Below are 15,751 nucleotides of genomic sequence, written 5' to 3'. Positions count from 1 at the left end.
CTGGTTTTTGGGATCAGTCAGGGAGCACTGCTGGGCTGCTCCCTGCAGCGACCCAGTTTGCTGGACGAGGTCTTTGTCCTCCTCTGGAGGAGAGGGATGACAAAATGCACTTGGTGGGGGCCACTGGGAGATGTCCCCAACAAGACCTAGAAACCTCAGCTTCTCTTTCAGTACAGTGTTTCTGTGTTTTCTTCCTGCTCCACGTGGCCTTTGGGGATGTGTTTAGGACTGTGACTTGTTGAGTTTTCTGGTTGAATAAATCAGCACCTGCTGTGCAAACCTGGCTGCACATCCTGTCCGTGTCCCAGCCTGAGGATCTGCTGCCCCTTTCCCTCACTCCCACTTTCTTCCTGTGAACCCACTGGTGTGACATGTCCATCCCCATAGTGCAGAGCCACTTTGAGTGGTTTTCCAGTTCATGTGGTATATTATGTGGCAGACAGAAAGAGGAGAGATTCAGACTACATATAAGGAAGAATTTTTTATGAGGAAATGTTTTATGAGAATACACAGGGTGCCCAGAGGAGCTGTAGCTTCCCCATCCCTGGAAGTGTCCAAGGCCAGGTTAGAAGGGACTTGGAGCACCCTGGGATAGTGGAAGGTGTCCCTGCCCATGGCAGGGGTTTGGAACTGGATGGACTTTAAGGTCCCTTCCAATCCAAACCATCCTGGGATTCCCACAGAGCACTGGTAAGACTTCTGAGTGTCTGGGCAAGCACCCCTCTGTTTTTAGGAAGGGTGAGCAGAAAAATTCCCACTGCCTTGGCTACTCCTATCCTGCCAGGAATTGGCCGAATCTGCCACTTTGGCCAGAGCAGAGTTGAAGGATTTGGGATTTTCCCAGCTGGCGCAGAATGTGTGCCTCTGGCATCGTGCTTCAAACTGGCAAATGTGGGGAGATGTCAGGGGAAGCCCCATTCCCTTTGCAGAAGCTGAGGGTATCTTCCAAGCCCTGCCATGGGGACAGGCATCCTCATGACAGCAGCCAGGGATGTGACCAAAGTAGGTCTCAGCCTCGCCACCCTCCCCTGTGCTGGAGGAGGGGTGGATGCTCCTCACCATGGCAATGGCTCAGCTCAGCACAGAATGCAGTTCCAGGTACTGGGACAAAGCCTGGCTCTAATTGATGTCCTCTTGGATGCTGAGCTGCGCTGCTGCCTTGTCCTGAGCCTGAAATAAATGTTGTCACCAACGTGACAACAGAGGCACATGAAGGAAGGGACTGGTTTCATGACAGACTGAAATATGTCATATTTCAGGAGACCAGCTCCCTAGCAAGGGAAATGCCCCAAAACCTTGTCCTTCCCTGCCAGGGAGGCTCCCTCACCATGGTGGATGCTGCAATAATTGATGGCTCCGTGCTGCTTGTCACAGCCCAGCGTCATAAATGCTTAAAAGGTTTATTTACCAATTCTGAAAACTCCTGAGCGCATCATGTTTAATGCAAATACAGAGTGTGTTTAGGAAGATATAAACCATTCCTAGAGGGAAAGGCAGTCCATTATCTCCGTGCAAACACCTCCCTCCCTAGCTGTAAGCCAGACAGCAGGGAACTGAGCAAGACATGCTGATGAGAATAACTAATGCAGGCCTATCCGACCATGGAAAGGAAGGATGGGATCATCTGGAGCAGGAGAGACAGCTTTGCCAAAACAAACCAAGCCATGTGGTGGTTGCAAAACTTCCAGTGCTGATTCCCAGCCAACCAGTTTGTGTTCTTGAAGCCACCTTTGTTCAATGTTCTGAGACCGAGTCAGGTCATCAGCATGGGACAGAGGAGCCCCAAGGGTGTGAGAGGGTGTGGATCCAGCTCATCCAGAGCAAGAAGCAGGCTCTGAGGGCTTTGCTCTTGCTGTACCTCTTTCTGCTTTGCCATCTCTTTGCCAATGACTGGGATCCAGGTGGATTCCAACACAGCATTGCTGTCCCAGGTTTGCCTCCCTGAGGATGAGCAAACTGCTGTAAAATCCTTCCTGGTGCTGGTGCCCTCTGGATAGGTCCTGGCCAGATGTGGAGCCAAACCCTCATGCTGCGAAAGGCACATCCTCTTCTGTGTGAGGAAAGAGCTGCAGAGCATCCCCAGGGATGTCAGGGTGTGTTTTGAGTGCACAGCCAGGCCAGGATTCCTGGGGCAGAAGGGCACATCCCTTCAGGGGCATTGCTTTCCTCCCAAACCCAGGCAGTGCTGGTAGCAGGGACATGGGTTTTTTGGCTTCCTCGTAGAGGAGACTTGTGTCATTTAAAAATAACCACCACGGAGATGATGCAAAGGGTTCTGCAGCTGCTGCTGCTTCCCTGCACAGCCAGATTTGCGTCTTCCCATCGGAAATGATTTTAAGCTAAGGCAGTGTGAGCCTGGTGAGCACAGGGAGCTGTGCTGGGCCCTGGAGGAGGGCCAGCCCTGGGGACTGTGTCTACATTGCCTGGGGCTACACTGTTGTTCCTCTGTCTGTGCTTGGCTCCTGGGAAAAGGAATTTCCCTGTAATTTCCAGAGTGTAAATCACCCAGATGCTGTGGTTTTGCTCACTTCTAAGTGTATTACATTTATTCCATGTTTTGTTTCCTTGCTCCAATCCAAACTGATGATTGAATGTCTTGTTCTGGGGTCCTAAAAACTCCTCCACAATAGAAAGCCTAGTGGGAGCAAGCTCAAAGTGAACAAAGGATATCATCCACAGGTTCCTAAACCACAGAGTTAAGTATTATCCCGGGCTTGTTTGGTGCATGAACTTACCATCAATCCTTTGAAAGATGTGGTTCCAGCTGCCTGGCCTTCAGCCATGCAGGCAGGACTGTCTCTCTTGGCTTTTATTTGGGCAACAGGGAAAATCCAGAGGTTTGCAGGGCTTAGGGAAGATGGACACCAGGGAAAAAAGCTATCCCAAGCCCTGCAGGTAGCATTATGGAAGCACTTTCCAGCTGAGCAGCCCGGGACTGTGGGCAGGAATAACTCCTGGCCCTGACAGACAGTGGTGGCCAGAGGCGCAGCAGAGCTGTTATTCCACTTGAATTTTAGCCTCCAGGGTACTCATTAAAAAAAGGCTCAAAGTTTCCTACCTCATGTGTCAACAACATGTGGAGAAACACTGTGTAAAGCTCTGTGGGTCTGTTACCTCCTCTCGTGTTATTAATGGTGTTTTTTAATCACAGCATTGTCTCTTTTGTCATCGCGCGTTCGTGTGGGAGCCATGTGCCATGCTGAGCCTGCCAAGCCCTGCCCTGGGCAGAGCTCAGGGGGCTGAAGGGAGGGCTCACCATTATTCCAATCATAAATTGAGTATTTGGAAGGCCAGACCCAGAATGCCTGCCCCAGCCTGGGAGGGAGGAGCTGTGCTCGCACTCGAGAACGCCTCGTCTCTCGTATTTTCCTTTTGCTGTTCCAATCCTCCCCCTGGCTGTCAGGCTCCAGCCGTGAATCACTCCTGGGCACGTGGCTAACACATGAAAGCTGCAAAATATTTTGATGGAGGGGAACGGGGGTGGGAACACGAGATAATCCAGCCAATTGTTCCCAACCCTTCCAGCCCTTGCAGCCTCCAGCATTTGCAAGCGCGTCTGTCCCAGAGCTCTCAGTCAGGATGAAAACTGGGATTTGGTGAATAAGGCAAAGCATTTGATATCTCAAGTCAGTGGGACTGGTATTTCCAGGTGTGAGCAAGGGTTGTGAGTAGAAATAGCTGCCCCAGATCAAGCCCTGGCTCCTCACAGTCTTCAGCTGATTGCTTCTCCCATTGGGAGGTTGAGTAGGAAAAAGGGAACTGAAGAGGGGACCTCCTCAGCAGCTTCCCAAAGCTTCACATCTCCCAGGGAGACCTGAGTGTTGTTAATTATGAATTGCTGCTTTTAACAGCCCTTGTTGTCTCCCCAACAGCTTCACAGAAGCCATGAAGAGCCAGCCAAAGCTGGAGGGCTGGGACTGCCACTGGACCTACTACTCAGGCTTGGCCATCTCAGCTGTAGGGACCTTGTTTGTCATCTCCAGCTTCTTAGCACTGGGATTCACTGGGACCTTCCTAGGTAAGCACTGAAAATCCAGCAGCTTTACCAGAAAGTGCATTTAATCCTTGCAGGGATCTCCTGCTAGGGCAGAGTCCTGGAGGACTTTCCTTGTCCTTGTTAGATTTGTCATTATGATACCAAAGCAGGACCCAACCCTGCTGTTGCCACAGAAGGGATGGCACTGTGGTTCTATACAGCAAATCCCATCACCTCCAGCATCAAACCTGGAGCTTTGGAGCACAGCTGCTCACCTGCCAGCCCAAACACCCTCCAGAAAGGGACCCCAAATTCAAGACCTCACAAGTGGCACTGGCACAGCGTGTGTGAGCTGTCCAGCAGCCCTGCTCCAAGCACCCACCTGCTCATCACACGTGCTGGAGCAGGATGTTGTTTGCTCTCCCCTCTGCAATAAACCTGATGTTCGTTGACAGATCCTTTTATCTCCCGCTTTATGGCAGAAGGCATTTTCCACTGTGCCTGCTTTCACATTTAGAGCGTAATTCTGTTAGCATTGTTGACTTTGAAAACATGCCAGTATGTGTGGAATTCATAAAAATAAAGTAGAGACAGGAACAATAAATATCCAAGGAAAGGGGCAGCTCCTGCTGGCTGAAATAATCACAGCCCCAGCTTTGACACCTCATTTAGGCTGTGCTTTTGCAAGTGCTTTACAAACCAAATTCAATTAGCTCCTGTGGCGTCGCTAGGAAGAAGAGAGGGATGTAATAAGCCTTCCTGGTTTCAAGTGGAGTTGCAAAGAAATGTGTTGAGTTGGCCAAAATCCTGCTGCCAGAAATAGAGCTCAGCACTCCTAAACATCTGCCCTCACCCTCCGTGTGCAGCCTCACTCCTGGCCCCCTGTCACACCCCTGTCCCTCAGCATCCTCCAAAATGCCCAGCAGCCCCTGAAGTGATGCTGTGCCTCTGGAGACATGTCCAGAAGGGCCAGGCACAGGAGTACCCATCAGCAAGAGCTGCTTGAATGCTCCTGAAGTTCAGCCAGATCTGGAGTTGTTTACGTAAAGCCTGATTCATCCCACCAGGAGGATCCACTGGCCTTGAACCGCTGGGAAAAAGCAAACAAGTGAGTCAGGCTCGGCGTAAGAGGTGAGAGGGCCCTGGCCCTCAGATCTGCATCCCTGAGGCAGGGCAGAGATGGGTGCTTGGGGTCCATAAAAGGCATTTCTGCTCCATCCTCCCTGCCCTGGACTGGCACAGCAAGGAGCAGCTCTCTCTGCTAGCAGGGCAGGACAGGCACCAGGGCAGAGCTGAGTCAGGGTGAGGACATGCCACACATGCCAGCGCAGCCAGGCTGGCTCAGGACCTCTGCAGGACTCAGGCATGGCCCAGCTGGAGCCCCACAGAGGTTCCATCCTTGGGTTGGTAGCAGCTTCTCCACTCCACACAAGCCCCTTGAGCCCAAGTCAGCAAACTCTTAATGCAGAGTGTCCCTCAGCGTGGTTTGCTGCCCAGCCAAGGGGAAGACAGCAGGTCTGCAGATCTCTGATATCATGTGGGATATTCTCTTGCTCAGGACTCTCTCAGGACTGGTATTTCCAACATCCATGCAGGATTTCAGTGCTGCCCTGGTGCTGCAGGAGGAGCAAGGACTCCACATAGCAAAGGGCTGCACTGCTTTGGCAAGGAGAGGAATTCAGCTTCTTCTCACTGCTGACATCTGAGCTCAAGAGAAGTTTTGAGAGAGCCTCTGACAACAGGCACTTCAAAACTTACTGCAGCTGGATTTGACCCTTTGTGGGTTTTTCTACAGCAGTAACAGCTGAACCAGGCAAGGCACAGGGCTTCCTGTTGAATTCTCTCCTTACAGCACATTAGGCTTTGGAGCAGCTGCAGAACACTTTGTCTCCCTAGTGTGGGCTCAGTGGTGCAGTGGGAGCTGTGTGAGTCACCTTCTCCAGCAGCCTGGCTGTGCCACCCCATCTCCAGCACAGCAGCACCAGCTCCAGATGCTGCTTGCAGCAGCTGGATGTGGCCCCTGTCCCTGGCAGAGCCATCCCTGGTGCCCTGTCCCCATCCTGTGCCTTCACTGGGATTCAGGCATCACTTCAGCATCACTTCAGCACCCTCCTTTTTTGCCCTGTTTCCCAAAAAACGCAGTGATGAGGGCTGGGCTTATCTCAAGGCTGAGGATGTGGAGAGGCTGCTTTGCCTGTCTGAGCCCATCTGCCTCATACCCCAGTGACATTTCTTCCAGCACTGACCAAGATTTCAAGTCAATCTGACTTTGTCAAAGTGTTGCTGGGCCTGGAGAAGCTGACAGCTCTCTGGGGTGAGGCAGAGGTGGTGCTCCAGCCCAGGTCAGGCTCCAGGCATTCTGGGGGACCTTGCAGAGTGGCTTTTTGCTGCTGTGATCCCACCCTGAGCTGTGAGATGGCTGCACAAACCTCCAGCAAAAAAAATAGCTCCTTTTAGTGCCTCAGCTTGGCAAGGAGCTGATTCCTGATTTGAGGGCTCAGTGAAGGCACAGGAGATGCCCAGGGTGATGCTGTGTAACACCACACACACACAGACCTGTCCCTAAGCACCTTCCTGAACATAAACACGTAGAAACCACCTCTCTGGTGGTCATGCTCATTGACCTGTGCAGGTTTAGAGGCAGAGATTACATTGGAAAAGCTCCTGGGGAGCTGCCTGTGTGCTCCTGCTCGTGGGGAGCCTGCCTGGAGGCTCCCACAGCCCCACCAGGGCTGGGCACTGATAAACCCCTGCCAGCCCCACGGACCCAGGGCTCTGTGTGAACCTCCTCAGTGCCAGGGCCATGTGGGGAATGAGGTGTTCAGCTCAAGGGCGAGGGTGGGCAGGGGATAATGAAGCATTTTGACACATAAGAAAGCACAAGAAATGGGCTATGGCAGGGGGTGATGTGTTCTTTCTACCAGAACAATCTCAGAGATGTATTGCCAAGTAACTGTGAGAATATATAGTATGAATACAAGGCAATTATCTCACTTAGTGGCCTGCAGTTAAAACCCAAAAGCATTGTGTAATTGGGCAGGGGCTGTTTATCCTTAGAAATAAATGTTTTAGCACCATGTGAGGTCAAAGAAATTACACTACGATCCAGGTAATAATAATAACCTTGAATAGTTTGCACTCCTGTAATGCCTTTCATCTGGATTTGTGAGCACTTTCTCACCATACATTAATCCTCACCACCCTCTGTGCTCTAAGAAAGACTGATGTTATGATCAGTGCACAATAGCACCTGGAGGGACAGAGGAGCCTTGCCCAAGGTCAGGGAAGGGCTGGCAGCAGAGCTGGGAGCTCAGCCCGGGGTGGAGGCTGCTCCTCATGGACCAGTGCTTGTGGACATGGAGCATGGATGGAGCAGAAGGGAACACAGCTGGGCAAGGGTCTGGAGCACCAGGAGGAGCTGAGAGACCTGGGAGGGGCTCAGCCTGGAGAAAATGAGGTTCAGGGGGAACTTTTGGCTCTTCACAGCTCCCTGACAGGAGGGTGCAGCCAGAGAGGGGTCAGGCTCTGCTCCCAGGGGACAGGGCAAGAGGAAATGACCTCAGATTGTACCAGGGGATGTTGACATTTGATGTCAGGAAAAAAATTCTTCACCAAAGGGGTTGTCAAGCCCTGGCACAGGGTGCCCAGGGCAGTGGAGGGATTAAAAAGTCATGTAGGTGTGGTGCTTTGTGGTCTCACTTGTAAGACCAACAGAACCAGATCTGCATCCTGGCCCTTTACCCCTCTGAAATGTTGCTCACAAGCTGCACATCTCCTTGTCATTTCTTTCCCAAGCTCCTTTCAGGAGGGTGGAAGGATTACTCCAAGGTAGATGGGAAGCTGGTTGGATGCTGACAGTTCTGAAAGCTTTCCTCATTACAGATGACAATCACCCATTATCATCATCATCATTGTGCCAATAACTGAGTGTTTTGTAGGCAGAGGTGCTATTTTCTGAAATTCTGAGAAATTCTCTGAACTATGAGATAAGGGTGACATTATGGATGAGGGCATTTGGTTGTGGTGGTCACGATGAAAACAGCTCCAAACACCATTTCACAGCACTGGGTTTATTCTCACATTAAATGGATTTGATCCCATGCACTTGCTTCCTCGTGGAGTGGCATTTGACAGGCAATTTTACAAATGAGAAAACCAGAATTAACCAGTTGGGACCTCGAGAGCTGTGTCCTGATGAGGGACATGGCTGCCACAACCTCATTGCAATGCAGGAGCCTTTTGTGGGCAAAGAGCCATTCCTGGAAAAGCTGATAGAGTAAACAAACAGCTTTTTTGTTGCTGTTTCCTCAGCCTGGAAGTCAGTGCTGAAACCCTTTGCTGTGTTCCCTGCCAGGGATGCCCTGTGGCACAGGGAAGGTATCAATGTGCCAAAGCCCCCCATGAATCCCAATTTCATGGAGCCTAACCAGAACCTCTCTGCTTGCTCTTAGGTGATTACTTTGGCATCCTGATGGAGGAAAAAGTGACCAGCTTCCCCTTCAGCATCCTGGATAACCCCATGTACTGGGGCAGCACAGCCATCTACCTGGGCTGGTCCCTCATGTGAGTACATGCCCCTACACACACCTCTGGTTGTAGGGTCACTCTGGGGTCTCTTGGCAGGGCATGGGGTGCCAGGGTGCATTTGGGGCCAAAAAGACACTCTGTGATGGCAGAGGAGGTGCAGCCTGCCCTGACTTCTGCCCCCCTGGCTATTTTTGTGCGTGGAAAATCTTGTGCTGTCTCGAAACACTCGCAGCATTTGTTGTAGAAAAAATAAATAGCGGCCAAGTGCTGGGGAGAGGAGGATCAGCGAATGCTCTGCAGTGAACAAGGTCCTTGGCAGGCTCTGCACGTGGAAAAATCAACATTCAGGGCCAAATTCATGCAGGGTGTCACTCTGCAGGGGCAGGGCACTGGTACTGGGGAGCAGTGTGACCCTGCAATTACTCTGAAAAAAGCAAAACAAGCCAAGCCACCCTTTCCCCCAGCCCACGGTGAAAACACTTCCGAAACACTCCTTGTGTGCTCCAGCACAGCTTAATAGCCTGCTTAGGAGGAAATGAATAGGCTGTAATTTAGCAGCAAATGAGCAATAGACTCTATTCAGTCTAACAAGTTTGATGTGGTTCTCATTTAATATCACATTTTATTTATTTGCCCAGGAGAAAAAAAAAAACAAAACCCTGGCTGTGTTACTTCAGGAGCCCATGGAGTGTTGCAGGCTGTTATCACTGGGTATTTTGCACTGGTGCTCCTGACTGTGACCACCTCTCCTCTGCTTGGGTGGAAAAAATGAAGTGCTTTGCCACGTTCTGGTCATTTTTTCAGCCATGTGTGCAGCCCCTGGTAATAAGTAAAGCTGATGGTTTCTCTCCTGTCTCCACTGAGCCTTGTTGCTGTTAGTTCTGCACTTGAAATCCCCCCAGGTGCTGTCAGGGCTGGCTGCATGAGGCTGCTTCCCTTCCTGGCGCTGGATGGGGTTTAAATCCTGGGAAATGGTGCAGGATTTAAATGCCAAAGGGAGGCAGTGCTGTTTGCCACAGGGCCTGCAGCAGCACCCTGGAAATGTTTGTATTGCTGTGGGAAATGTTTATATTGCTGTGGGGAGTGGGGCAGAGCTGGGGCAGGATGAGTCCCCCCACACCACACCACACCACAGCCCCCACAGCAGCACAGAAGTAGGGATTTGACCAGGAGGAATTATAAGGAGATCTTTATTTGTTTTAAAATCAGCTTCAAACTGCTTCCTAAAAGCTTTGCAGCATCCACTGAAACCTCCTGAGCTGTTTCTGTTGCAGAATCCCTTCTTCACCCCTCTCCTTGTGCTCTTCCAGCACAATTCAGGGCAGGAGCAGCTGCAGGCAGCTCAGGACAGCAGTGATTGCCTCTTTTTTCTCGTTAAAAGCTGCCACCATTAAGGCCAGCGAGGCGTGACAAATAATTGCTGTGAACAAATTGCTGGAGCTGTGCAGAGTGGCACCAAGACACCGCCCACCTGCCTGGGGGGAGCTCAGCACAGCCCTTCTCACGGTGGCTTTTGGCTGTTTCTCTTCCCTGGGACCTCAGTTCATACAGTCACAGAATCATTTGGGTTGGAAAAGAATGGTAAGATCATCGAGTCCAAGCATTAACCCAGCACTGCCATGATCAGCACTAAAACATGTCCCCAGATGCCACATTTACATGGCTTTTAGATCCCTCCAGTGGCTCCACCACTGCCCTGGGTAGCTGTGCCAGGGCTTGACAGCACTTCCAGGGAAGAAATTTTCCCATTATCCAACCTAAACCTCCTGTGGGGCATCTTGAGGCCATTTCCTCTTTTCCTGTTGCTTGTACCCCTGGTTTCTCCCTTCTGCCAGGGAGTTGGAGAGAGTGAGAAGGTTCCCCCTGAGCCTCCTTTTCTCCAGGCTGAGCCCCCCCATCTCCCTCAGCTGCTTCAGACCCATCCCCAGCTCTGTTCCCTTCTCTGGACTCCCTCCACTGGCTGATTTTCTTTGGGGTCCACACTTTCTCCTGAGGTCCCAGGGCTTTCAGAAGATGTCAGGTGTGTCTCCCTCAGAGGCCAGAGCTGATGTCCCATCTCAGTGGCAGCAGGAGGGATGCTGGAGGAATCCTGCAGCTTTCTGATTCTGGCCAGACCTAAAACACAGAGCACATTTGTCCTCTCTTGGGGATGCATCACACTCCTTATCATGGCATCAGAACCCAAAGGATTGATCCATGCTCATCCAGAAGGCATGAAAACACATCACATCAGCCTGTCCTCTGACTCCAGTCCAGCTTTAAAAGCATCAAGTGGGGTGACAACCCACAGCCATGGGGAGCTGCAGCAAGGCTGGGGACAGACAGACTTCCTACCCCAAACAAAGTCCTGGCAGGACAGCAAACCCTTCCTGACTGATTCATCATTGCTGCTACAATCAGATGTGGCCCAATATGTAGGTCAGGCTCGTAAGAGGACAGGAACAGTTCACCCAAATGCTGCTCATCACCTGTGTTGAGCAGCCTCATTTCTCCTGCCAGACAAATGGAGCATTCACCGTGTGGGGACAGCTTTGTGTGCCTCTGGTAGGGAAGTGTTCTAACTCACATCAACAGGCTGTGTAAATCAGAGCTGGAGCTGCAGCCAAATGATGCAATTAGAGGTCTTGCTGTCAACAAACAATCATGTAAATTTGTTCTCTCTGATAGGAATCAAGAAGGAGACATGACTAAGCATGTAATAGCAGGGGCTTGGGAGAGAAGGAAGTTGCCCGAAGCTTCCTAATGAGGGAAAAAAGTTATTGCAGAATGAAAATGGTGCAAAAGTGGAGATTTGTGGGTGCCTCTCCAGGGACTGATGGGGCTGGGTGGTACCTGAAAGTGGCTCCAGTATGAGGTTTAGGCAGTTCAATCTTCTGTGCAGGTGTGTTTTCCCAGCAGCACAAGTCACCTTGCCACCAGGCTTGTGGGATGTTTATCCTCATAAAATCACTGAATGGTTTGGGTTGGAGGAAACTTTAAAGCTTATCTTAATTGTCCCCCTTGATTAGGACACTGGTGATTGCCTTTAACAGCTGGTGGCAGCTCTGGGAGGGATGAGAGCTGGCTGTCAGCAAATAAAGTATTTACTGGTCCTTGGTGGGGAAACGTGCAAGGCCAGGCTGGACAGGGTTTGGAGCAGGCTGGGATTGTGGAAGGTGTCCCTGCCCATGGCAGGGGTGGGATGAGATGAGGTTTGAGATCCTTTCCAGTCAAAGCCATTCCATGATTAGGATTCTGTGACATCTCTCTTCAGAGCAGGAGGTGAGGAGGATTTGTGGTCCCCAAGCCTCTGCTAAAAGGAGCAGCCATCTCCATTGTGTCCTCAGTTCTTGGTCATCTCTCCCCATAACCTCACATGAGGAGCAGTGGTGCCATCAGTGCCCCATGCTGTGCCTGGTGACATCTGGCTGGAGGGCACATTCCTGAAACACCTTGAAAAGGGTTTAAAAGTGAACCAAGCCTCCAGCACCCAGCCCCGGTGCAGCACCCACCCCAGCACACTTCCCAGGGCAGGAATGGACCTTCCCATCCCTTCCCATCCCTTCCCATCCCTTCCCATCCCCATCCCTGCACTGGCTGAGCCACCACACACTGCTCTGGCTGCCCGGTGTCCCCTGTAGCCTGGGTGGCACCTTTTTGGGACATCAGCCATGTCCCTCAGAGCAGGGGCTGGCAGCTGCAGCTGTGTGTCAGCAGCTGCTCAGCCCTTAAACAGCCCCATAATCTCAGGATTTAGCATCAAAGCAGGAGCTCTCACAGCAGAGAAGTGCAGGGATCAGACTTAAAAGAAGTCACTGAAGGAGGCTGGGGAAGAGCCTTTGCCAAGTAACATCTGTCTAAGACAGTTAACATTAAGCACAAAAAAAACCCAGCCCTTTTGTTTGCTTCTATTTAATGAGTGAACAAGAGCTCTCTGCAGCCCAGTGTCTCATTTCACTTTCTCAACCAGGTCTTGCATAAGCCCATGTACTTACCTGATCTTTTCCTTCTCTTTCAAAACAGGCACGCCAGCCCAGCTGGCCTTTTGCTGACAGCTGTAGTGGCAATTTCCTACACAATTGCTGTGCTGTACGAGGGGTGAGTAGCTGTGCACAACTGGAGAGCTTCTAATTATTTCTACCAGCTTTAACTCTCAAGGTTTCAGAGAACTGCACAAGTAGAAATGTTTTTTTTCCAATTAATTCAGCGGGGAAGAAGAAAAACAGAGGAATTTATTTTTTCAGTTGTTTTGATAATGGGCAGATTCCACTCTGAAGCTATTTGCTGAGTTCTAGGAACATTTGTGTGGGTTTTTTTTATTTTTATCAAAATGAGGCCTTTTTTTCCTTTTGGGTGCCTGATTCTGTCCATAGAAGAACAATAAGGAAGGCAGTGAGAGGACTCATTGTGTCTTCACAAGAGCCCCTACAAGAAGCCCTTGCATTTTGTAGTTCCTTGGATGGGCTTCTCTGCTGTTTTGCACCACAATAGCCCAGCCAGCAGCGCAGGATGGAGCAGCACAAAATAACTCCCAGAAGCAGCAGTTGTACTTCAGCAGTGAAAGGTCTTTTGTATTTGCAAGGGAGGAGGAGATGCAGAGAGCCGTGGTCTGCATGAGGGGCAGTCTGGGTGTGTGCTGAGCCCTGTCCTGCTTGGCACAGGGATGGTTCCTGTAGCTGCTCCACAATCCAGAGAGGCTGAAACCAGGATTGCCACGGCCCAGGAATAGTCAGGCTGTGCCAGCCCGTGAAGGACAAATTTTGTAGGCCCAAAGGTGAGCACTCAATAGCCTTGATTTTAATTCTTCCTCCATTCTTTTGCCCCTCTCTTCTGTCTCTGCCCCCCCTCTCTCCCCAAATTCCCATCCTGCCAACTCCAGGCCTTTCACAGAGGAAATCTATCGGAGGAAGCAGAAGGGAGTGAAGAGCAAGTAGCCCCAGGTACGTTTGCTGAGGGGAGCATTTCAGGGGCTGCTTTGCTGAACCCCCCAACCAACGAACCCCCCAGCCCAGCCCTGCCTTCTCTGGCTCCTCCGGAGCCCTTCCCACACTCCTCAAAGCATTTGAGCTTCAAGGCTGTGCAGGATCCCAGGCAGGGAGGTTTTTCACATCAGCAGTCGTGTCCGCCTCTTGGCACCCGACCAGCAGCCCCCAAATTGTTTTGATTATACACTTGAGAATCAGTGCGAGGGAAAATTGCTGGGAAGCTTTGAGGCTCCAGGCTTAATCTGAATCAGGCAGAAAAATACAACTATTGGCCATGGCAGGTGCTCCAGAGAGTGGCAGGGATGGTGTGAGAGGGCATGTGTGCCTGCTCATCCCTCAGGGAAATCAGAGCTCCCTGCTCCAGATGCTCCTTGCCTGAGCCTGGAACATTTCTGCCAGTGGGCTCACCCTAAAACCTCAGCCCAGGCTTGTTTGGGGGGGCAGAAGCTTCTCCAACATCACAAGCTCCTGGCCAGACTCCTTTCCTGGGGGTTCATTGCCACCTTGGAGCCCTCAGTGCATTTGCCTGCTGGTTTTTGGGGAGCTGGGACAATCCCAGGGCACTGCTGAAGTTTTGGCAGCACTGTGCTGCTGTGACAGAGCTGCTGTGGCACCACTGAGGTCCCCAATGGACTCTTGTCCCTTTGTCTTTTGCAGGGCACTCTCTGGGGTACCCGTGCCTCTCTGGTCCCCACACTGTCTGATTTGCCCATTTTCCTACTGAGATGTATCATACTAATTAACCCAGCAACCCTTAATGAGCCAACTGAGCTCCCTGCAGCACTGGAAGTGACCAGAGGAACAGCCTGAGCGTGGTGGCAGCTCCTTGCCACAGCCATGGGAGATGGAGGTCCCTGTCCCCAGGGCTCTGCAGCTCCTGATGCCCTCCCAGGAGCTCCACAGGGTGGGACCTCCCCACCTCTTCTCCCACACCCATTACTGGAGATCTGCAGGTGAAAAGGAATTCCCTTTGGACTGGAGGGAAAGCAGGGTAATGATGGAAACACCAGGGGCCTTTCATAAGTGAGCTGTGAGCAAATGGAAGCACCAGCTCCAGCTGGTCCTGAAGATCATCGGAAGGTGCAGCCTCAGAGCCACGAGAAGCAGACAAAGCTCAGCAATGGAGAGAGCTCAGGAGCCCCTGAGGATTCAAACACAGATGGGGAAGGAACAGGGGAGACTGCAGTGAGCTCAACAACATCAAAACCTGCTGCAAACCCAAAAAACAACCCCTTCTTTTTTGGGAAAGGAGCCTCCCCATCCAGAGCTGCAGTTTCCCACCCGTGCAGAGCCCTGCAGCATCTCCACACTATTGCAAAGGCTCTGAGAAAAGTGACTGAAAAGCACAGGAATGTGAATGTATGACCTAAAGCACAGCCCAGGGACATGCAGGGATGGCAGCTGTCCTGTGGGGAAGCCCCAGCATGGAGAGGACCCAGGGGAAGAGTCAATCCCTGTCTGCACTTCACAGATCCCCACCCCAGGCCATGGTGATGCCCCAGCCCCTCCTTTTCCCTGGGTCCTGCTGCCTTTCCCACCACCCAGTGCCTTCCAGCTGTTTGCCACGGTCTTGCATGGGAAGAGAAGCAAAGGTTTGTTTCTGCCTTCCCCACCGTGCAGCAGCCAGGTACAGATGTGCCCCTCTGCTCCTGCCACCAGCCTGTCCCAAAACTGTGATCCAGTGCTGAATCCTGCCTTGAACAGAAAGCTTCCAGAGGTGATGCTCCAGCCCCAGGCTCTGTTTTCACAGATTCCCAGAACAGTTTGAGAAATAAGCTGTAAATGACCAAAGGAGCAGGTGCTGGAGAAGGGAGCTGTGCTGCTGCTGGCTCCTGTGGGGGCACTGGAAGGTGGCACCACATCTCAGCACCACTGTCCCCTCCTCAGAGGGTCCTCCCTCTTCTCAGTGTCACCTCCATGAAACGGTTCCATTTCCTTTTGCTTTTACACGTTGTAATTAACTCACCCTGCAGGCATTGCTCAGCAGAATTAAAAGTGTTGGTCTCTTTTCAGTCCGGCCTCCATTTCCTCCGGAAGGGCTCACAAATGCTGTGTTTGTGTTTCATCACTTCGGAACCATTACACAGAGATTTATTTTTTTATTGCCATCTCAACCACCTTCCTCTCAAAGATTTGGGCATAGTATTTTATTTTTAGATAAGTTTCCACATTCCCTTCACAGCTAATGTTTATAGAGGGAGGCTAAACCGGCCCAGTACCCATAGCAACCATCGAGGAGAGGATACATTGCATTATTCAGACAATTTATGTCAGAGTTGCCAGT

At 51.4% G+C, this 15,751-nt stretch overlaps 1 protein-coding gene across 2 annotated transcripts in view; it reads left to right on the top strand.

The window, feature by feature from the left end:
- The window catches only part of PEMT (phosphatidylethanolamine N-methyltransferase), a 42,099-nt gene extending 26,620 nt beyond the window's left edge, over positions 1–15,479 (top strand). For both annotated transcript variants that reach the window (XM_066560664.1, XM_066560663.1), the window contains exons 4-8: positions 3,873–4,018; positions 8,428–8,539; positions 12,506–12,580; positions 13,362–13,422; positions 14,125–15,479. In XM_066560664.1, coding sequence (XP_066416761.1) covers positions 3,873–4,018; positions 8,428–8,539; positions 12,506–12,580; positions 13,362–13,416 — 388 coding nt within the window. In that variant the 3' untranslated portion in view covers positions 13,417–13,422; positions 14,125–15,479. The remainder of the gene's footprint in view (positions 1–3,872; positions 4,019–8,427; positions 8,540–12,505; positions 12,581–13,361; positions 13,423–14,124) is intronic.
- The last annotated feature ends 272 nt before the right edge of the window (positions 15,480–15,751 follow it).

The sequence above is a fragment of the Molothrus aeneus genome, chromosome 16 (assembly GCF_037042795.1).
Source record: "Molothrus aeneus isolate 106 chromosome 16, BPBGC_Maene_1.0, whole genome shotgun sequence".
In the NCBI taxonomy this organism is placed as follows: domain Eukaryota; kingdom Metazoa; phylum Chordata; class Aves; order Passeriformes; family Icteridae; genus Molothrus; species Molothrus aeneus.
This window is presented reverse-complemented; position numbering and strand designations above follow the sequence as displayed.